The sequence below is a fragment of the Cercospora beticola genome, chromosome 1 (assembly GCF_033473495.1).
Source record: "Cercospora beticola chromosome 1, complete sequence".
Classification (NCBI taxonomy): Eukaryota; Fungi; Ascomycota; class Dothideomycetes; order Mycosphaerellales; family Mycosphaerellaceae; genus Cercospora; species Cercospora beticola.
Window position 1 is genome coordinate 593,627 of NC_088935.1, and position 20,500 is coordinate 614,126.

A 20,500-nucleotide genomic window follows, 5' to 3' on the forward strand; every position below is an offset into this window, starting at 1 on the left:
GCACTGCACCGCACCTGCTGCCACGACGTAAGCGCTGCCTCACCGCGGCGCTGCTACACGGTCGTCGATGCCATGGCCGACGACGACCGCAACACCGCTTATCGATCCTCGCCGCCGACCCACTGGACGCACTTTCCGACACATCCTCACTCCCATCACGGCACGCCCGCCCAGGAGTATCAGGGCTTCAACTTCGCCTCGCCTCAGCTGCCCATGGAACCCAGTGCCTTCGCCAGCGGGATGCACCAACGGCCAATGCACCACCAGCTGCAACCGTTGGTGACCGGCATGCCGCAATGGCCTTCGATGCTGAACCGTCAAGGCCCGGCTTCCTACCCACCCATCTATCAACAGCCCGTCCAGCCTCTTCAACCGATGTCCGCCGGACCCTTACTGACACCTGTGTCGGCAACATCGACTCGATCGACTTCGACACCGCGCAAAACTCTGACTGACCTGGACCGAAAGCGCATGTGTCAATATGCAGAGGAGCACCCGAACAGCAAACAGACCGAGATTGGAGGTACGTGAATTGTGTTGCTGATCGATGAACGAAGCGCTAATCGCAACCAGCAATCTTCGGCGTTGAGAGAAGGTACGACCGGAGTGCAGTCAAGGTGCCTTGATCGTCGCTGACCAGCTCCCAGCACCGTCTCCAAAGTCTTGCGACAAAAGGAGAAGTACCTCTTTCAGGACGATGGCAGTCGATCGCCCGTGAAGCGGGCGAAAGGACGGTCTCCTGACATTGAGCGTGCTCTTGCTGTGTGGGCGAAGAATCAGGTTCGTGTGCGCTGTGCAAAGTAACAGATGATGACGGTCATTGATCGCTCAGCAGGAGAAGAAGGGGAATCCTCTTTCCGATGACATGATACGGGCTCAGGCGCGCGCATTTGCTGCGACAACGACGAGTCCAGATAACCATGTCACGCTAAGTTCGAGCTGGATAGAAAAGTTCAAGCTCAAGAACAACTTGATGGGCGCGCGGTCGCGTAAGGCGTCACTCGCGCCCGATGACGCCGACTTTGGAGCTGCAGTATCCTCTTCCTCACACACTCCGGGCGACACCTCCCCAATATCGCCTTCTGGGCTGGGTTCACCGTCACCAATCGACCTGCAACGGGTGCAGAGCCAGGAAAGTCTTAAGAACGAAAGTCCAGACGATTACATCGACTTTGGCAACCACAGGCATGGTGTATTCCACAGTCAGAGCACGACCTCACTGAACAGCGCCTTCACCGACACAGCGCCGTCTTCGTTTTCACCGGGACCGCTCAGTCCCGGTACATCACCATTTTTCACGCCCGATTCCGGAACGGCACCTTCACCTTTTATACCCACACCCCATTCGCGACCGATCGTAGCCGTGCCGTCGAACTCCAGCTCCCACCGACCGCGAAGCCAGACTTTTCCGCGCATAGACCAGTATTCGAGCTCGCCGGGAGATGCAGCGACGCCTAAGTATACTACCAATGGATCGACACTCGATTCACCGATGGAAGAGCCCCCTGATCCGCTGATCAGCCTTGATGAGGCCATGGCTCTACACAATGGCTCGAACACAACGATACATCCGGCCTCGATGTCGAACGATCACAACAGTATGGGACCACCTCCTCTCCCGCCGCACATCGACTCGTCCAGTCGACGCGGTTCAACGAAGTCTGGAGTCGCGACTTCTCCCGAAGAAGCTCGCCAGGCACTTCAGATCGTTCTCGCCTTTTTCGAACAACAGCCACAAGGATTTCTCGACTTGAATGAGAGCATTACCATTGGCAAGTTGATGGAGAAGCTAAAAATACAGTCATCACACCCTTCGCAAGGCAACGCCAATGGCAGTTGATCCGATCTGCTGCAACCTAGTCTTTTCTTTCACTTCTGACAACCCCGTCTCCGCTGAACAGATTCAGCAGAAGCAGTTCCACGTTTACGTTTCTCCAGCTTGTATATCTTGCACAGCTTTTATCTCGGTTTTCACAGCGCGCGATTTGACTATTTATGCATTGACGGGAACTGGTAAATATGGGACACATGAGCACAGCACGATATATCTTTTGCGCGTTAGGGAAGAAGGGGTTAAGAGACCACCACAAAAATTTCTTCGTCAACTACGCAGAGACACAGGGGATCTAAGTCCGCTCGCGCGGCTATCATCAAACGAGAGGAGGAAATCTTTCGGATTATACTGTATTGTTATGTTTTTGCATTGACTGCCTTTGGAGCGAGAGGGAGAGTGAGCGAGCGAAAAAAGTAGCTCGAGCCGTCGATGGAGACGGAAGACAGGAGACAGAAGAAAGAATGCACCGAGCGATATCGCTAACGAGTATTGTCGACTTGATGATCGATTTCTACATCAGTTATCGTCGAGGAACTGAATCTTCATTCGATCAACCGACCAGCTAACGATCTAACTGACCTTCTAGTCTATCTTGCTAACCGACAATCCAGTCTTCACCGCCACTGACCGTCAAGCAGAAGCCTCAACCCTCAACTCGGGAAACAACCTCGCAACAATCAACTCCACCACTCTCACCACCAAATGCTTATTCAAGTACCCATCCCCGAGCAAACTTTCCAACTCGCACTCCACATCTTCCTGCATTACCTCGACATCACCCGTCGCGAATAATCTAGCGCGGATGGATTCTGGTACGGCAGAAACGATGACAGCGGCACATTCTTTCCGCAGCTGTAGAGCTTCTTCGGGGGTTGGAGGGATTCGGGCGGGTGCTGGGCTGTTTTCGGGGAAGAGGGCGGTTCGGGTGGCTTGCAGCATGGAGGGGAGGGATTTGTTGATTGAGGCTGATGAGAGGATGTGGGTGTGGAATTGGGAGGAGAGGAGTCTGTTTGGTGGATTGAGTCAGTGAATGGGTGGTGAATGGATGTGTCAGTATGATGTTATGGTGTTCCGGGAGGTTGGTTGGATGAGTGTTTGTGCTGAGAAGGGTAAAAGCGCCTGATTGCGTGCATATGCAATGGCGTTTGCGGTTCTTCGGTCTGGAGGTGGCCTCGTGGTAGTAGAGGCGAATAGATGCATGTGCTGTGCTGGCTGCACTGCTGCACGGACTGCGTCAGACCAGCAGAGGAATTGACAACGAGAGAAGGGCACCGGGATCGGATCGCGTTACAGTAGTCGCAAGACTTGTCCCGCTTCTTGCTTGCTTGCTTTCTCGCATCCGTCGCATCGCTTCTGTTTAGACGGACGAATAGAGGTGTTCAGAAGCTCTTTTGCGCTCTCACTGGTGCCCACAGTTAACTTCGGCAGCAAGGGCCAATCCGTAAGCTTTGGGTCCGGCCGGGATCCTTCTGACAAAATAGGTTCTTTTAGGTTTGGGCCGCAATCGCAATGGGCCGGGTGGTGCTGCACGGACGTTTTGTGTTGATGTTTGTGCGCTGTCCAGGGTTTGGATGAACACCCTGGCCCGCAAGGGCCCGAACCCGCAGCGCGAGCGGGATTGGACATCCAGTTGCCGAGAGCAGAGCAGCTTCCTCTTTTGGAACAGGTATCTTTCGATAGAGGCACCACATGTTGTGTTGCCTCGCTTCACCGCAAGCGCCTGTGATGGAGCCCGATGATTACGTGTCGGGACCGAGAGAAGCTCGCCAGGTTCCATCAGCGTGGTGGGTGGCTGCTGCTTGCTGGCTGCTGCATGTATTGACAGCGATCTCGCGAGACACAGAGAGCTCTTCGGCCGGAGTTGAAGCGCTTCGCGACGACGCGCTGTTGTAAGCGTGCCAAGCGACCATGCAACTGCAAGCACTGGCATTGAAACACAGTCTCCAGAATACGAAAGGTCCGTAGCATGACATTGGCGGACGTCAGAATCAGATGACCGCGAGCTCATGCAGGCTGCCGTCGTGGCTTTCTCGCTTGGGCGAATGAGGGGAAGTAATACCAGGGTATGCGACACACGTTGGGACACACGCTGCACGTAGCTCCGTGTATTTCGTCCGCCTCGGTAGCGTCATCATCACTGGACCTGGGTGTTTTTATTGATGATGAAGGAAGAAAGAAACATTCGCGACTCACCTGTCCAATCTGCTGTTCGTGCTGCAGATTTGCCCTGGTCCATGCAAGGCCGTCCATTGCAGGAATGAGAGGACACCTGACAGCCATGGGGTGCGTTGCTCCAGCATCAACAGCTTGGATATGCACACCCAAACATGCATGCCGATTATAGCCTGTGTTTCGCCGCCGCCTAAGCGTGAGCTCTGGACTCCTTTCGATGTTGGGTGAGAATCATCGGACGCTCCAATCAGTCCGTCTGACGTGTGTGAGGATCGAATGGGTCGTGCTGGAATCGACGAAGCCTGCAGGATTGCGATAGTGAAGGTACGAACCAGGAGCCAGATCGTCATGACGGCTTGGATCACAATCCAGAACGTATGAGTGAGCATGTCGAAGCGCCGTCGAGGACGAAGCTGTTCATGACTCGCATTTGATGCGGGTGCTGCGGTTAGTAGTTCGAAGGTGTCCAGTTGGCTGGTGGCATTCTTCTGTTGAGTCTGCGCTGCATCACCTCGCACTGCTCGCAAAAGCTTTGTAATACCATCCCATAGCAGCCACGGCTCACAAGCTTTGCCACAAATGCCATTATGAAAGATTAGCTCGGCGAGGATTTCCGATACGAGAACGTCCAGGCATGGATTCTGCAGATCCTCTGGAGGCAGAAGTAGTGGCAATACTCGGTCCACGAGAAGTAGACACCACGCGGCTTCGTTTTCTTGCTGCTCAAGCGTGGTTTCAGCGGTCGCCGGAACTGGTGAAAGAGCGGGATGTGGACGAAGGGCGTGGTATCTCTGACGCACTTCTGCAGTCGTAAGACGTGCGCGTAGCGATGTTTGAGCGATGCGAACGGCTGCCACGGATCAGCATTTCGTCTGGCGGGAGAGCCTCGCTATGTCCAAATTACCGTCGACATGCTCGGCGAGCAGTTCGGGCAGCTCGTCCAACAGCAAGCTTTCCAGGTCGACATGCCGTAATCGTTGCTCCAATTCCCTTGTGCAGTGGGCAATAATCTGCACAATGGAAGCGACGAATTCCTGATCTGGCGTGATCCGGTTGTACCATGTCTGGACGAATAGGTTCAGGACTACGGCAATCAGAGCATATAATTGGATATCCACATCGTTGGAACTCGTTAGTGGCGGCAAGAGCTGTTCAAGAGGCTCGGAAACTCGATTGTGAGCAGTCGAGTCTGCAGATGTGGATGGGTCCGGAGTCCTTGCGCATAGTGTTCGCTTGATGTATGCCACCGTCGCCTCGTCCTCAGCCCGCTGCTTGTGATCGCGATCCGGTTGTCGTGCAAAGCTGAGGCCTCTACGGTGCTGGTGCGGTCTCGTCGGCCGGGCGGCCGCGCCTTGTGCCATTTGGGTCGCAAGAAATGTGGCACACTGACCGCGGTATAGCCGCCACCATCGTACGCGATACAAAGTTTATGTCGTGCTGAGCTTGTGAGTGAACGGAAGGCGAAGTGAATGTCGGGAAAGGTCGCACGTGGGTCGTGGGATGTTGTCTCCCCACATTTGAGTTTGAGTTCGCGCCAAGCACGCGGCTCTGAACCAACTGGCGTTGCGAGCTGTCAACTCTCCAACAACATTCGTCCTTGACAATCCGCATAGTGATATTCCGACTGCCAGGAAACTCGCGAAAATGGCCGCCACGACTACTCTCGATGAGGTGAACAGTATGGCGATGAATCTGCTTTCGGTCCTTATACAGCGCGTAAACTGACCAATCAACAGAGGAACTGCGCGCCATCATCACAAACCTCTACATGGTCCTCTGCCAAGCGCACGAGTATCAAGGCCCAAATACAAATCAGGCATTACAGAGAGAGATGTAAGAAGGCGCCCCCACGCGATCTGCTTATACGATAGCTCATTGCGAACGTGTAGGAAAGATCTACTGCAGAACCTCAAGAATCTCTCGCAAAAGGCACAGCTACTCCCCACGCATGTGCCGAAAGACATTATTGATTATGTCGAGTTGGCACGTAATCCAGACGTCTACACTCGTGAGTTTGTCGAGGTGGTCATGCGTCACAATCAGGAACAGAAAGGACGGAATGAAGCGTATGGCGATTTCCATGACATTCTGGCGCAAACCATTATTACTGGCATTCCGGATATGGCAGAAGACGTGAAGAAGGTTGCTGCAGCATCTGGCAGACCGGTCAACTAGAGCGCGACTGCTTGGTTCTTATCCAGACTATCATTGGCGAGCACCAACCAGGAGCTCTTGGTCTTCTCTGTGCGAATAGAGGAAGCTGCGATCACACCCGAGCCAGTCGAACGTCTCAGGAGCATCGCAATCGCCGCTTTGCAGCTTCTTCAACACCCAGAAACGAAACGGCATTCCAGTACCTCGGTGAGTAGACACCCGACGGTACTGAACAATGTCCAAGGGGTTCACTTCGACCCCCATATTGGACCTGGCCAATATATCTATCCACATCTTCCACCATCGGTGTGGCCGTCACATATCCGACGTGGAACAAAGCGCAACAGCGACGCTCAGAAGGTCTTACTGCCGCAGAACAACAGCATATGGAAGAAGGAACATCGCCCGTCGAGTACAGAACCATCTGCAGAGAAGCCCAGACCTTCGCCAGAGCCTTTATCTCCTCCGTCCAATGCAGACCAAAGGTCGTTCAAGGCTAGCAAAAAGATCTCAGAAGCTGGAGCGCAAGAGCTCAGCAGAGCACGAGAACCTCGTACTCGCAGAGGCGTACTAGAGCCCCCAGTTGTGGGGAAAAGCAAGAACCACGATCGCGAGGTGCAGTGAGCGGCCAGACATTGCTAGCTGCGCTACAACGACCACATTCAAGCATGAATTTGTCTCGTACCCAGTCACAACCAGCCCTAAGTAACGTACAATTCCTCCAGTAAACACAGTTTTACCCACGCTCTAATCCCAGTCGCGAGGGAGATTTCGTTCGGTCTGCTTTCTTCCCGAAAAACCCGTCTCACAGGCACAAAAGCTTGCATTGTACATCACTCGGACTTCATTCCTCAATTGTTCCCGCTCACATGTATCGTTTCGCAGCAGGAGGGATGTGCTCATTAGGGTAATTCGTGCTGATGCGATTTCAGAGTTGGCGGGCGTGTGCCTGTTTGAGGTTCGGTCATGGATCATGCTCTACAATATGGATCGTGCTTGATCTCAGGAAAACTCCAGAATACGGCATGAGCTTCACCTGACATGATCGAGAAGCGCGTTGAATCGTGCTTAGAACAATATTTCGCCCATCGCACCAAGTCATCTATTCAGCCAGAGACTGAACACGTACATCCAGTCTCAACTTCTTCTCATTTAGTCTCTCTTCGTCTTTTGTTCGTCCTGAGCTCATTCCCTACAACTCCTTCAAGACCGCAAATCTCCTCGCCATGACTCGCTTCGCAACTTCGCTTCCCGGCGCAACAGTCTCAAAAGCATGCGGAACGCCTGGTACCAAATGAAATTCGCAACTGACGCCCGCTCGTCCGAGTAAACTCGCATACTGCAGATCTTCCTCGCGGAAGAGATCTAGCTCTCCCACGTCGATGTACGCCGGAGGCAGACCTTGCGCTTCTTCGACCGTTGAACGAGCAGGTGCGTGTGTTGTTGGGATGGAGTCGGATGCTGAGGTCTGTCTCCCAAGAAGGGCGCCCCAAGCGGTAATATTATCGTCCATTTTCCAGAGAAGAAAGGGAGCGATGGAAGTATGTATTCGAGATGAAGGATCGGTGTTGGTGTCGTCCAGCATAGGGTAGATCAAAATCTGCTTTTTGATGGGAAGGGGTTGTGGTTGGACTTTGTTGTAGTGAGCTAGGGCTGCGCTGAGACCTCCGCCGGCGGAATCGCCCATGACTGCAATGCGGTTGGGGTCGATGCCAAGGGAGGTGGCGTTGGTGTGGAGGTATTGGAGGCCGGTGTAGACATCTTGCACAGGAACGGGAGCGCGGACTTCAGGAGCGAGGCGGTATTCGACAGCGAGTATTGGGACACCGGTGTTGGCAACGTAGTTTTTGATGATATGGTCGTAGACTTCGAGGGAGAGGGCTATGTAGCCTCCGCCATGGCTGTAGAGCACTGCGCTGCCTGGGGCTGGGTGGGTGGTGGATGTGTACCAGCGAGCGAGGAGTTTGTGGCCGTCCTGATGGGAGCAGTGGATCAGTGTGCATGCTTGCGGGAAAGGCTACGAAACTTACTTGTGCTTCAATGTGAATATCTTTCACATCCACGCCTTTTATGGGTTCTAGTGTGGCGCTTGCCTTCCTGAAGATTGCGTCAAGGACAACACGTCGGGTGTCGACATCGCCAACCTTAACCGAAGTCAGATAGTAGCAAGGGCAGTAGCTGACAATGATAGACCTACAGAAATTGGCGGCGGGGCGTTTGGTCCTGCCTGAAAATGTCAATGTATCAGAGTAGATCGGCATTTTGCTCGAGGAATTTCGCTCATACCATCGCGGCGAGGGCAGCGCCCACATCTGGATTGAGTTGAAAGCACATGATCTATTAGTCAGGTGTCTTGATGTCAACGGTGGTGTTGGGCGGGGACGATGTTAACTACAATACGTGCAAAGAGAGTAGCTTATGTATCTTTTCCATTCTCCTCGGACCAATTGTCATCCACGTGGTAGTCACTGCTGAGGCAACCAGCTTAGCAACCCTGGCGTCGGCGTCGTAGAGCAACTCGTTGATTAGTGTTGCCTTATAAAGTCGACACCATATTACGTCCGGGGCCGAATATGTGCCAGCTGCTACGACCCTATTTGAGCTTGGTGTGTCTCGCCATCCGGACATTCGGACGTCCGTAGGGCGTGGCCGTCAGATTTCAATGACTGATCAGAAGATGTTGGACGTCTCGACGTCCCAAGTTACGACCGCGCAAGCTGCGCGTTTGGTGATTCCGAGGTCGTCAGTTTGGCGGGCCCTTCCCTCCATCGGTAGGTCTCATTGATTCTTTGCACGTTGCAGGCCTGGTGCTGGCCCGCACCGAAGAGTCAGACCGTATACCGGAAAAATTGACATTTTGCTGACTAAATTCAGTGCGCTTAATGTGCATACGAAGAGGGTTGAATGGCAATTCTGAGTTGATTCGCTATCGCTAAGCGTACAATGAGCCCGTTCGACGCGTAACAAAAGCGACCTCTCCGAGTAAATGGCTCAATCAGTCTCGTGCGAAGTGTTCAGCCCGCAGCTCTTACGGTACCTGAACAGTTTTGGCACTACTCGTTGTCGGAGATTTTATGACCAAGCATCGCGAGCTTGCTGAGCTTGTTAGGAGAGGGTTCAGGTCCAAGGCAGCAGCACGTATGAGGCGTGAGAGGCCTCGTAGTTGCGATATGTAGAAGCGAGAGCGAGGCAGGAGGCGAAGACGCGAGTGAAAGTTGGGCAGCCAAGCAGCCAAGGAAGGATCGGTCGGCAGTCAGTCAGCAAGTGCCGATGCGCCGCCATCTGACATTCAGCCTCGTCTTGCTGTTCTTGTTGTCTACTGTATGCACACGGCAGAGACGGAGACAACGAGATGAGTCCGGCTGTCGGCATCACACGTTACACGAGAAGGAACTCGCGATGGCGTTCTCCAGATTGTCTGCCGCTGCAGCAGGCACGAATTGCGCGTCCCTTGCGCGTCGCCGGCACACGATGCATGCGGCAGCATGAAACCAGAATTCAAACGAGATGCTGCCTTTCTTGTTTGAAGCCTGGCCCGGCACAAAACTGTCCATGACGAACGCCTGGTGAACTTCATCTCCCTCATGCCGTCGCCATTGGCATCACCCGGGCACCATGTCGCCGTCCCGTTTCCCACCGCGCTGGCCTTCGCCTTTCTGATATCGTCCATCCTGGCCAATGTTGCGATCTCAGCCATACATTCACTGGTGACAAGCGCTGTGGCATGGCTGTCAATCTGCATGTACACTGCAGCGAGGACGGGAGCTCGATCGCTGCTCGAGAACACACTCTCAAAACGCTTGTCATGGACCGCAGGAGCATTGTTGGCTTTAGCACATGTGTGCGATAGGGCTGTGGATGGTGACGATATCCAGTGGGCCAAGGTCAATACACAAATTCTGAAGATAAGATCACGGACTGAAGTCTGTGGATTAGGCACTCCTTCCGGCATTGGTCTACAGCCTGACCGCGAATGGAATATTGGAGACAGCTTCCGCTCAGCTCCACGATGCTCGCAGCCCCTCTAAGCGTGAAGTTAGCAGGAGTCCTACCGGTTCGAGGAGGTCAATCACCATCTTGAGTTTGTCAGCACTGGCTGTGCTCTGGACTCATTCAACATCGATTACAGTCACTGCACTGGGCCTGTCTTATGCTATTCTCGGAGTACTCGCCTTTCACCTGATTGAGCGCGCCCTCGATGCCTCTGAGCATCAACTGCATGGAGGCAGCGTGATATACTCGGCGTGTGGACTTTTGAACAAACCATTAGCTGCTTCCAGGTCATCTGGCGAGCCTTGCCTCGCTGTACTTCGCGACGTATCGGCAGCCTGCGCGATCACAACCACAATCGCCAGCCTCGCATTGGAAAATGCCAACTTCGGTGGAGTCGTGTACTACGGGTTCGCTTCGCAACTGCTGGGCGATCATTGGACTTCCGGACAACGAATGCTCTCCATCGTGTACACGCTCATGACCGTGCTTGCACATGTAACACTATACACGTCTACAATATTGATGGTAAGTTTGATGGTCTAGCCCGATGTCTCGCTTATCGCCTTATCTGCGGCCGCGATGGCGCTGGAGCGGCGCGTCCTCCGCAGCCGAGCAAGCAGGGCCAGGGTCGCTTCCCTTTCAACTCTCAATCGTCTGCCAACAATTGCGTGCACTTCACTCAACCACTAACTTCTCTCCTCCAGATACTTCGACAGGGCACTCTACTCACCAGCTTCGTTCCCCTCTCCGCTGCAGTCGCCTCGGGAGTACTGACCGATTTCTCGCTCACTCGAATCTGCTTCGCTGCGCTATGTGCCCTTTCCGGAGTCGCTCTTCTCGATGAACAGGCCGCACTTTCAATTGGACCCAGGATGAGGATGCGCTATGGGAGGCTGCTCAGTCTCGCTGTTGTGGCCTCTTGCATCTGTCTCGCCTTCTACTACCTTCAGCCTTTGCGGTCTACCCAGCACCATCTCCCAACCAGCTCCGCTCCACTTCCTGTTCGGCCATTGAGTGCGCTACCGCCAGCAAAGACTCTCGAGCCTCTGCAGTATACCGACACACAAACACACCCGGTGAAGAATCTCATCGACAATGCGTCAACCTCGTGGAATGCAAAGTTGCAGCGACAGTCGAAGACTCTGCAGGAAGCTGTAACCGAATACCAACGACGATATGGCATCCCTCCTCCCCCACATTTTGACAAATGGTACGAATTCGCGAAGAGGAGGGGTGTGCAGCTCATCGATGAATATGACACCATCTACCATTCGCTGCTGCCATTCTGGGGCCTGTCGCCTGCGACAATTCGAGCAAGAGCAAGGGAAGCACTAGGTTTCAGTGAGAACAATCTGATGGGTCTGCTAATACGTGATGGCAAGGTCTCGCTTGTGGAGTCAGGCCAGGAGTGGTTACAGCAGGCTGTGACGGGTATGCTCGAGCAATTCATCCAGTACCTGCCTGACATGGATCTGGCATTCAACTTTCACGATGAGCCTCGTGTGGTCGTGCCGCACGACGAGTTATCGAGGTTGATTGAACTCGCTCGCACAAAATACATGCCTGCTGCTCAAGCGGTACAAAAGCCGAAAGACTCATTCTCGCCGCGACCCAAGGATGTCAAGTCTGGAAAGCGTATCGCGGAAGTGAAAACCACACGCTTCAACATTTACGCTCATCAACCGACGTGGATACCATCGCGACTCTCGTGTTCGCCTGATAGTCCTGCTCGTGGCCTGGAGGAATCTCAGCTCATGGACAACATGACAGCATATGCCCTGTCCGAACTGGGATTTGTGTACAATCAGACAGCCTTCTCCGACGTATGCAATTCGCCCTCTTTCGGTGAGTCGCATGGCTTTTTCGATCGCCCGAACGCTTTCAACGTGGTACACGACCTCTTTCCCATTTTCAGCCAGAGCAAAATGTCCAGCTTCAACGATATTCTGTATCCCAGCCCCTGGTACTGGTTCGGCAAAGTCACCTACGATGAAAGCGAGGACATGGACTGGACGCACAAAAAGAATAGTCTTTGGTGGAGAGGCAGCACGACAGGTGGTTTCTCGCGATCAGGAGGCTGGAGGAGACAACATCGACAGAAGCTGGTCTCTCGAATCAATTCCCTCGACAAAGCCAAAATCATGTCCAGCAGCAATGCCGGCGCCACGGACGAGAATCCCAATGCGAGGAAATGGCTCACGAAAGAAGTCTCAAGACCGGAATTCAGCTCTATCATGGATGTCCATTTCTCCCATGTCGGACAATGTGACCCAGGAGATTGCGATGCGCAACGCGAATTCTTCCAAATCGTACCTCCGGCTGATCAACAAGAAGCGTGGAAGTATAAGTACTTGCTCGATATTGACGGGAATGCTTTCAGTGGCCGGTTCTACGCCTTTTTAACAAGTCATTCCCTACCATTGAAAATGGCTGTGTTTCGCGAATGGCATGAGGAGTGGATTATGCCTTGGGTGCATTATATTCCGTTGAGCTTGAAGGGAGAGGAAGTGTTGGAGGTTGTGAGGTACTTTGACTCAGAGGAGGAAGGGAAGGAGATGGCGTTGAGGGTTGCGGAGGAGGGAAGGACGTGGGCGAAGAGTGCACTAAGGAATGAGGATTTTGAGGTGTGGTTCTTTCGATTGCTTTTGGAGTATGCGAGGGTGATTGATGATGAGAGGGAGGGGATTGGATTTACGGGTGCTTGAGCATTGGTGCCTACGTGCGTGCATTTGCTGCGAGGTGGAGGGAGTTTTGGTGGCGGCTTTTGTTGCATTTGCATATATACACACATATTAGCGTTTTGCATTCCTTCTTCAAGTCTTCCTGTGCACACGTTTCGCACATCATGCTAAGAATGAGATCAACGGGGTTAGGGAGCATTCCGGATACATCTTTCTCATTTCCATTTCAATTCCGCTAGTACAAGCAGGAGATACTGCGAAGGTTATCCACACAACATTCGCCATATGCAAGAAATGATGATCGTCGAATGCCGCTGCACTACTCTTGGCTCTTCTTTCTTTCAACCTTCGTGATCTCGCTTCGCTGATGCATGCATGCTGGTTACTCAAAAACACAAAATAGAACGAAAGCTGTAAAAGCCAGTCCTGGAATTTTCCCTCCCTTTGCTTCTCCAGAGCTTTGTCTCTCAATCTTCCAACGAAGCGCCCCCTGAGGACGTCTTGTGGTACCGTATCGAAGCCCCAAAATACAGCAACTCTGGGAGAATCCGGCTACAACTCGCCAGAGTTGATCGAGTCCGAATGGCGCTGTTTTCAAATATCCAGTGGAGACAAGAGGTGAGAGAATAGAGGGCTTACGGAGCCAACGGAAGATTCGCTCCCTTGATTGAATTGCGTTCTCTAATCTTGCCAGTCCCACACCGTTCGCAAGAATTGAGACATATCGACTCGTTTGGACTTCATCTCGACTAGCCAAGGATGTTTTGTGATATGCCAAGGCGTGGCGCGGCGATTGGGGTCTTTTTCCAAACTATATTTGAAGATCGATTAGCACATCGAACATTAAAAGCAATCGCCGAAAACGGGCAAAAGGGCTTCAGGTCGTTAGAGACTCACCAGCACTCAATGAAGTACTTAAAATTCTCACTCCACCGCAGCTTATTTTCTGGCTCGTCCTTGAGTTTGGGAATCGGTTGTCGGACGATATATGTTAGCAGATCGATCAGTCCTGCTCGAGGGTTCATTTCTGTGCCGTCGGCAGGGAAGGGGAAGCGATGTTGTGCAACTTCCAGTAATGTCACACCCAGACTCCAAACATCGGATGTGATGGTGTAGCTCTGGCCTGTTATTCGTTCGGGTGCCATGTAGTAACTGGTGCCGATGAAAGTATTGGCATCGCCTTTGGTGCCGAATTCTCCCGACACACCAAAGTCGCAAAGTTTGACTTGTCCTTGGCGGGTGAGTAGGATGTTAGAGGGTTTGATGTCGCGATGGATGATGCGGTGGCCATGGAGGTACGTCAGGCCGTTGAGGACGCCTTCGGCGACCTTTCCAAGGACCTTCTCGCCTGTGCGGCCGCCAAGTTTCTTCACTTCGCGGTAGATGCTGTCAAGAGAACCACCTTCACAGAACTCCATTGAAATGCCAATGGTGCCGCTCGTGTCGTCCATGAAGGCGCCGTAGTATTGACAGATGTGTTCCGAAGCACAGGATTTGTTGAAGCTGAGTTCTCGCACGATCTGTTTCTTCACATCTGGGTTGGGATCTGTTGTGATGATCTGCGCGTTGTCAGTAATTTCCGATTTTTGATCGCGTTTACAATGCTCACCTTCAGCGCAAAGACTGTCTTTCCACCTTTGAGGATACATCTCGTCACAGCGCCGCCAGCACCTTCACCGAGACTGCCTATTTCCACGATACGTCCTTCTTTCTTTGCAGCTTTCCAGCCTGCATCATCCAGATCTTCTACATCCAATGGTCGCCCCTTTTCTAAGCTCAACTTCTCCAGATCGGGTAGACCTTGCGTGCTCCCCTCTCGCTCCATGCCCACACCGCCTGAATGTGCCGAACTCGAGCTGTATAATGAACCAGAGGCTGAGACTGGATCTCCATCACTTCTTAGCATTTCTACAAAATTTAGAGCCGAATACGATGACGTCGTCGAGACGGATCCATTTTGTGTAGTGTTGGCGCCGAAGCTGTTCGTCCTGCTGTGTGCCGACTCATCACTGCTACCTCCACTCGCAGACAAGCCCGGAGCTATTTGTAGGGGCGGTAGCCTTCGTTTACTTTGAGCAGTCTCTTGCGGTGTATGTGCAGTACCCATTGGAGTTGCTAGTGACAGCTTGGGCGGCTGTGCTCGCGATGGGATATGTAGGCCAAGCGGTGGTACATTGTTGGCAGCCATGGGCGGCGCGGCCGCGCTGTTCACGGGTCGCTGACTCGGTGAGGCCGGAATAGCTAGACCGAGACGTGGGAGCTTATTCCCGCCCTGTTGACGACCAGCGCCTGGAATGGGCGGGCGGAGAAGCGGTGCCGGCGACGCCATATCTGCGCGATCCACCGGCGGGGAGGTGAGATGGGTATTGTCGGCCACGATGGGCGTCTTGGCAAAGGCGGCCGTCAAAGAGAGCTCGTTGGCGCTCTTGACAGCCTAATAGCGGGGCTCTGGTATGTGATGCGGTGCTGAGCTGAGGAGCGGAGGTGGTGTGAGGGAGTCCAAGGAGTGTATGCTGCTTGCTCGCCGCTGACGTGGGTGCGGGCTTCGGCGTGCGGTGTCGTGTCTCGTTTATGCGGTGCACCAGCACTCTTCGGCCACGGCTGCTAAGGTGGTCTCGCGGTCGTCAATGCTCCCGTGCTCCGTCAAATTGCCGCAACTCTAGCTTGGTGGGCGGAGATTCGTCGTTCGGGCAGCGGTGGAGAGGGAGGAGTGTCGGCGGTGGGAGCAGCGCCGTGGAAATGTGGTGAGTTGTCTGCGGTGGTGTGGCCTTCGCTCGAGCGTGTTTCATGTGGCACGTCTGCAGTCACCAGGCGCTAGCCACCACAGGACCCTCCTCAGCATGCACCGGACTATCTGCCAAGACCTTGCTGAGCCGCGCTCTCTAGCAATGTTGCACTCGATATCAACGACAACGACAACGACAATGATGGCTCAAGTGTTCCGTTCTGTGCTACTTGTTGAAAGAAAATCCGCTGAGGACACGGAGGCAGCAAGAATCAGGCCAAATCAGCACTTCTCCCACGCACGTCTCATTCGTCCGCCGTTCTGTCAGACTGTTGGCCCAATTGCCGCCGAGCAATGATGTCGCTGATCGGCCTGAAACCAACAGCTCCTTAGCAAGCGACGCGACCCGCCGCGCACCCGCCCGCCCTCTCTGCCGACTCTTCACTCTCGATAGGAAAATCTCCCATCGGCCACTGATTGCACACCAGCGAACACGGCCTTCAATTACCCGATTTTCCCTCAGCAGTTCTCCCAGCCGAAGATGAGGCACAGCGACAGGAGTGTGTATCTACTGTACGCACGTAGGGCTGCATGAGCACCGCTCCACCCATCGGCTGCCCGTGCCGAATGCAGCGCTGTCCACGAGAACATCATTGGACGGCATGACGTCCCAACTCATTACAGGTGCATTGGTGCAGCTCGTCTCCATTCTCAGCGCCAGCATGGCCATGTCACTCGTCCTTTTTGGCCTGCTCCTGCCGCCTACTGCACCTTCCGGGGCCTGAAGTGTACGAGCTGACATACATGTACGATCACGACGATGTGTTGTCACTACATCCAGCTCGCCCGAACGGCTTCACCATCGCGCCTTCCGCGGCTTGCTCGGATGCACATCATCAGCGGTGTCCATCATGGTTGCTGCTACGACAGCGCGAGCTTCTTGCGAGAGCAATGAATGTCACAATCTGCTTGACCATGGCTTCCCCGGCACAAGGCAAGCGCGACTACTTGGCAGCAGACATCACTTGAAACTTCAATCAAGGCCATCGACCACGCAACGGCACGTTCGACTGCATTTTGTCTTTCAACACGTGGTCGCCAGTTGCCACTCCAGATGAACAGCCTGCATCCTTGTTGGTCGAGAGTCTGGCCAGCAGACGTCAAAGAGCAGCACCTGGCGTCTTAAACAGGTTGTCAAACGTCAGCACAAACTCTTTGTTCTCGTTCTGGCAATGCATGGGTACCAGACCAGTCTGCACATGGTTGCAAGGTCGACTTCTGCCGATCGTGATGGGCTTCGTCTGGGCCAAACTCCCATATTCTCGAAATCACGAATATGGCACAACAATATACACGATACATGCGCATACTGAGAACACCGCTCGTGCAATTGCTTCACATCTGGTAAGATGGCCACATCAAGCAGGCAGTGAGAAGAGAGCAACGTTCATTAACGCGGAGTGTACTAATCTGCATGATCCGAAATGGTTGGTTGGCATTGCTAACACAAAAAAGGTCGTTCCAGCTATTCAAATACTATACTTCATCGGCCCATACGATTACATATCTCCGCCCAACCTTTGATCTTATTCTGCTGCGATGAATCGTCAACCAGACTGCGACTGTCACCGATGTCGACGTAAACAGCACTCCAATTATCGATTTCCGGCCTCATCGCCAACTCCTGTTCCTCTGGGTCAGCGGAGTCTGGTATTTTGGCAATCCATTCTGTAATCCTCTTCCGAGGCACTTGAGCGATGGCGTTGTTCTCGTAGCTCTCACGGTAGCCGTCGTCGGGATGGTCGCGGAAGTTTGAACTCTGGTACTGATCCGCGATGACTACTCCGGCATCCAGCGCGGCCTGCCGAGCTTTATGCTCTTCTTCCTCTGCTTTGATCAGCGCTTGAGTCAGCTCACGGCCGCGCTGGACCCACCGAAGTGAGTATTCAAGCTGTACGGGTTCTTCATCGCCTAGGTTGAGCTGTTCATGCGCGTCTATGCCTCGGCGCATGTCGAATGCCTCCTGGGCTTCCCCCAATTTGCGACGAGCTTCGTCAAAGGCAGCCTCCGTGTCCCTCTTCTTCTGCTCACCGGGATCAATCTGACCAACTATGTCAGTAGGGGCGTTCGGTCCGTTCACAACAAGTCCATCGCGTCCAAGGATCAACTCGCCTTCATCCAGTGTATAGCCATGCTGGCAGTAGTGCTCATACATGGACTTGAAGTCAAACTCTTCGAAGACTGGCGAGGCCTCTGCAGGAGCGGGCGGCATCAATCTTGCCACCACGAAGGCCTCCTCGAGATACTGGTCCACGTCTTCACGGCAGCTGCGAAGTGCCTCAATCTTGGACTGGAGCCGCATGTCGACTAACAGGTATTGCTCGTGAACGGCCGACAGAAAGCCTTCAAGCTTTTTCACGTTCTGCTTTGAAGCTTCTACCTCAGCCAGATATTGGTCGGAGAAGATCATGACGCTCTGGTCTCGGACAACCCTGATCATCAGCTCCAGATTACCGAATTCGCCGCCGATTCGACCTCCTAGCTGTTGCCAACGTGAACGCTCGTCAATTGCTACTCGTTCGGCAGTCTGCAGGTCCCTTCGAGCTGATAAAGCGGCTTGGATCTTTCGCGACAAGTCCAAGTTAAGCAGAAGCGACGCCACATTCTCAATGCCGTCGAATGCGTCGACAATGCGGATCGGGCCTTTGGTATAGTCGTCTTCATCTTCGCCACGAAACCTGATGCATCTCTTTCTTCGGGCTTTTCGTTGTTCTGCGGGATTTACTGGCACTTCTTGTGCTGGTTCAGCAGCTGGAGCGACCGGGACTGGTGGCGGCTGGGTGCCTTGGTGCATATCTTGGCTGTCCGCTACTACCGCTATCGGTCGCTGAAGCGTCTCGTCCTGGACGGTCCCCTGAACAGAGCTACTGTGGAGCTCTTGAGTCACGTCGGATACGACAGCCTCATCCGGTGGAACATTGCATGTCGCGACGTTCTCCTGGCGGGTTCCGACATGCTCCTTTTTCCTACCAGCCCATCCTCGCCAACGGCTGAAGTTCTGTGCGAAGCCTCTGAGCCTCATATGTTTCTTGCTGGCGATGGCGACGGAAAGTGTGGTGGCCAGGAAAGCCACTGCGCGCGACGATGTGCCACCTGCCATGACGACCGGAATGGCTATAGCTGTGGTGCTGTCATTCCCTCACTGGATTTCTAGGTCTGCTGTGTCCGAGAAGAAGTGAGATGCCTCTGCTGCTGGTTTCGGTCTCTGCTATCCTGTCCTAAGAAAGCCTTATGTGTCGAGAAGGAAGAGATTTACAAATACTTCAGTGTAAGAGTCAACGCGCTTCATCCGCTCTCGTTCACTCGGGAAGGTTGCTGGACACCCGCTTTGTTCTTCGCGCCTCCACCCTTACCTGCTTCCGATTCACTGCATCAAAAAGCGAGAATCACCTGGATTTGGCGGCGGCAATATTCAATACCCAATACTCTGGCGTCAAGATCAGTATACTGTAAAATTTACGTTGCTAACAGTCGTCTAGATTGAGGGATGGCTCGTACTCGCATCGAGGGGCTTTTGTGTAGCATTGTTGATGTCAGGTGATGCCATTCACTCGATTGGACCGAGAGCTCGAGTCCAAGCGTGTGCAGCGACTCATCACTCGCGCAAATGTGTGATCCTTCACCAGTCGCGATGCTGGCGCCTCACTCTTCCTTTCAAGATATATCATTCCCACATCACATAGTCCACATCAGCACCAGTGCAAAGACCAAAATCGAAGAAGGCTAGAGACCAGCAGCAAGCAACATGCCGCGTTCAGAGATCGGCGAAGACGACGAGAAAGCGGACACGTACGATCAGTCTCCAGTAGATGCCCAAAAGTCCGCGAAAGATGCCGTCGAGTCTGTCGTAGTCACATCGGGCTGTCGACCAGCAGACGCACCACCTGCCATAGCGCGTTACCAAGTCCCTGGCGCTCGAGGATACAAGGCTGCTCCGCTCGCAGCAGCTACCGAATACTCAGAGACCCTTCCATACGGTATTGGTCGGCCACGAGTCGATTCAGCCCAGACCTCCCGAGGCCATGGATTCCTGCAGAAAGAGTATGGCTGGGGCACAGGATCGAGCGCCTTCCAGCCACGACCTGTGAGCAATGCATATGCCTTGGGCGCTGCACAGTCCACCTGTGCTGCAGCGCGAACCACATCTCCGGCGAATCAAGTTGGGTTGTCCAAGCAGCAGTCGCTGCAACCCGCTGCTAGCTCTACGACCCCGACGTCCTCAAGTACCGGCAAGACGACCGAAGACTGGAAGATCGGAGATGTGTTGTGGGTGCCATGGCACACCCACAACAACGATCCCAAAATCGAACCCGACGACGAGCAACTAAGTTACACGCAGCTAGGGCCGCTGCTCACCAAGTGGCGCCCTGCCATCATCATCCGCAAGACTGGCGAATCCATGGTCGTCCTGCCCTTGTTCTCCTGGAACGGAGTTGGCCTGGCCAACAAAGTCACCAGAAGCCGTCAATTCGAGTACTGCTGCGTGCAGCAAGCCGGTCAGCCCAAGGTCGAGAAGCATCCAACGACGGACTACACTACTGTTGTGCTCTTCTCAGACGACCCAGACTTTGAGCTGAAGCCAACGAGCTGTGTGCATCTTCTAGGTGGGTATCCTGTGGGATATGATCACCCGGCACAGAAGATCGGACATCTGACTACTGACTCAATTGACTGTTTGAGGCATAGCGTGCGAAAGGCGGAGAGTCAGGCTGATGCGACATATGGCAAGCTGACAGCTAAGCAGCTTGCTGATGCGATTAAGACAGGGGCCAAGACTGCGCAGGCCAGTGTGAGGAACTTGTTCATGCGCTCAACGAAAGCCCGAGAGAATGCCATGCGTGGCTTTTGAGGGCGTGATTCACAGGACTTCCAAGCTCTGCT

At 53.7% G+C, this 20,500-nt stretch overlaps 8 protein-coding genes across 8 annotated transcripts; 4 read left to right on the top strand and 4 right to left on the bottom strand.

Annotated features, from left to right (window-relative positions):
- Nucleotides 1-72: 72 nt before the first annotated feature.
- RHO25_000264 (uncharacterized protein) lies at nucleotides 73-1,840 on the top strand (the record flags this gene model as incomplete). The annotated part of the gene is made up of 4 exons (XM_023592885.2): nucleotides 73-523; nucleotides 574-595; nucleotides 648-780; nucleotides 836-1,840. The coding sequence occupies 4 exons, from the start codon at nucleotides 73-75 to the stop codon at nucleotides 1,838-1,840; spliced, it is 1,611 nt and encodes a 536-aa protein (XP_023460028.1).
- Nucleotides 1,841-4,023: 2,183 nt separating this feature from the next.
- On the bottom strand, nucleotides 4,024-5,367 carry RHO25_000265 (uncharacterized protein; the record flags this gene model as incomplete). The annotated part of the gene is made up of 2 exons (XM_023592886.2): nucleotides 4,024-4,856; nucleotides 4,911-5,367. 2 exons carry the CDS (start codon nucleotides 5,365-5,367, stop codon nucleotides 4,024-4,026), a joined length of 1,290 nt encoding a protein of 429 aa, XP_023460016.1.
- Nucleotides 5,368-5,650: 283 nt separating this feature from the next.
- Nucleotides 5,651-6,181, top strand: RHO25_000266 (uncharacterized protein; the record flags this gene model as incomplete). The annotated part of the gene is made up of 3 exons (XM_023592887.2): nucleotides 5,651-5,684; nucleotides 5,743-5,839; nucleotides 5,896-6,181. The coding sequence occupies 3 exons, from the start codon at nucleotides 5,651-5,653 to the stop codon at nucleotides 6,179-6,181; spliced, it is 417 nt and encodes a 138-aa protein (XP_023460017.1).
- Nucleotides 6,182-7,352: 1,171 nt separating this feature from the next.
- Nucleotides 7,353-8,494, bottom strand: RHO25_000267 (uncharacterized protein; the record flags this gene model as incomplete). Its single annotated transcript, XM_023592888.2, has 4 exons — nucleotides 7,353-8,135; nucleotides 8,191-8,304; nucleotides 8,358-8,387; nucleotides 8,447-8,494. The coding sequence occupies 4 exons, from the start codon at nucleotides 8,492-8,494 to the stop codon at nucleotides 7,353-7,355; spliced, it is 975 nt and encodes a 324-aa protein (XP_023460018.1).
- A 2,531-nt stretch (nucleotides 8,495-11,025) lies between these two features.
- Nucleotides 11,026-12,858, top strand: RHO25_000268 (uncharacterized protein; the record flags this gene model as incomplete). The annotated part of the gene is made up of 1 exon (XM_023592889.2): nucleotides 11,026-12,858. One exon carries the CDS (start codon nucleotides 11,026-11,028, stop codon nucleotides 12,856-12,858), a length of 1,833 nt encoding a protein of 610 aa, XP_023460019.1.
- A 657-nt stretch (nucleotides 12,859-13,515) lies between these two features.
- Nucleotides 13,516-15,163, bottom strand: MKK2 (serine/threonine protein kinase; the record flags this gene model as incomplete). The annotated part of the gene is made up of 3 exons (XM_023592890.2): nucleotides 13,516-13,645; nucleotides 13,732-14,393; nucleotides 14,444-15,163. The coding sequence occupies 3 exons, from the start codon at nucleotides 15,161-15,163 to the stop codon at nucleotides 13,516-13,518; spliced, it is 1,512 nt and encodes a 503-aa protein (XP_023459897.1).
- Nucleotides 15,164-17,102: 1,939 nt separating this feature from the next.
- Nucleotides 17,103-18,719, bottom strand: RHO25_000270 (uncharacterized protein; the record flags this gene model as incomplete). Its single annotated transcript, XM_023592891.2, has 1 exon — nucleotides 17,103-18,719. One exon carries the CDS (start codon nucleotides 18,717-18,719, stop codon nucleotides 17,103-17,105), a length of 1,617 nt encoding a protein of 538 aa, XP_023459898.2.
- A 645-nt stretch (nucleotides 18,720-19,364) lies between these two features.
- RHO25_000271 (uncharacterized protein) lies at nucleotides 19,365-20,468 on the top strand (the record flags this gene model as incomplete). The annotated part of the gene is made up of 1 exon (XM_023592892.2): nucleotides 19,365-20,468. One exon carries the CDS (start codon nucleotides 19,365-19,367, stop codon nucleotides 20,466-20,468), a length of 1,104 nt encoding a protein of 367 aa, XP_023458803.1.
- Nucleotides 20,469-20,500: the final 32 nt, after the last annotated feature.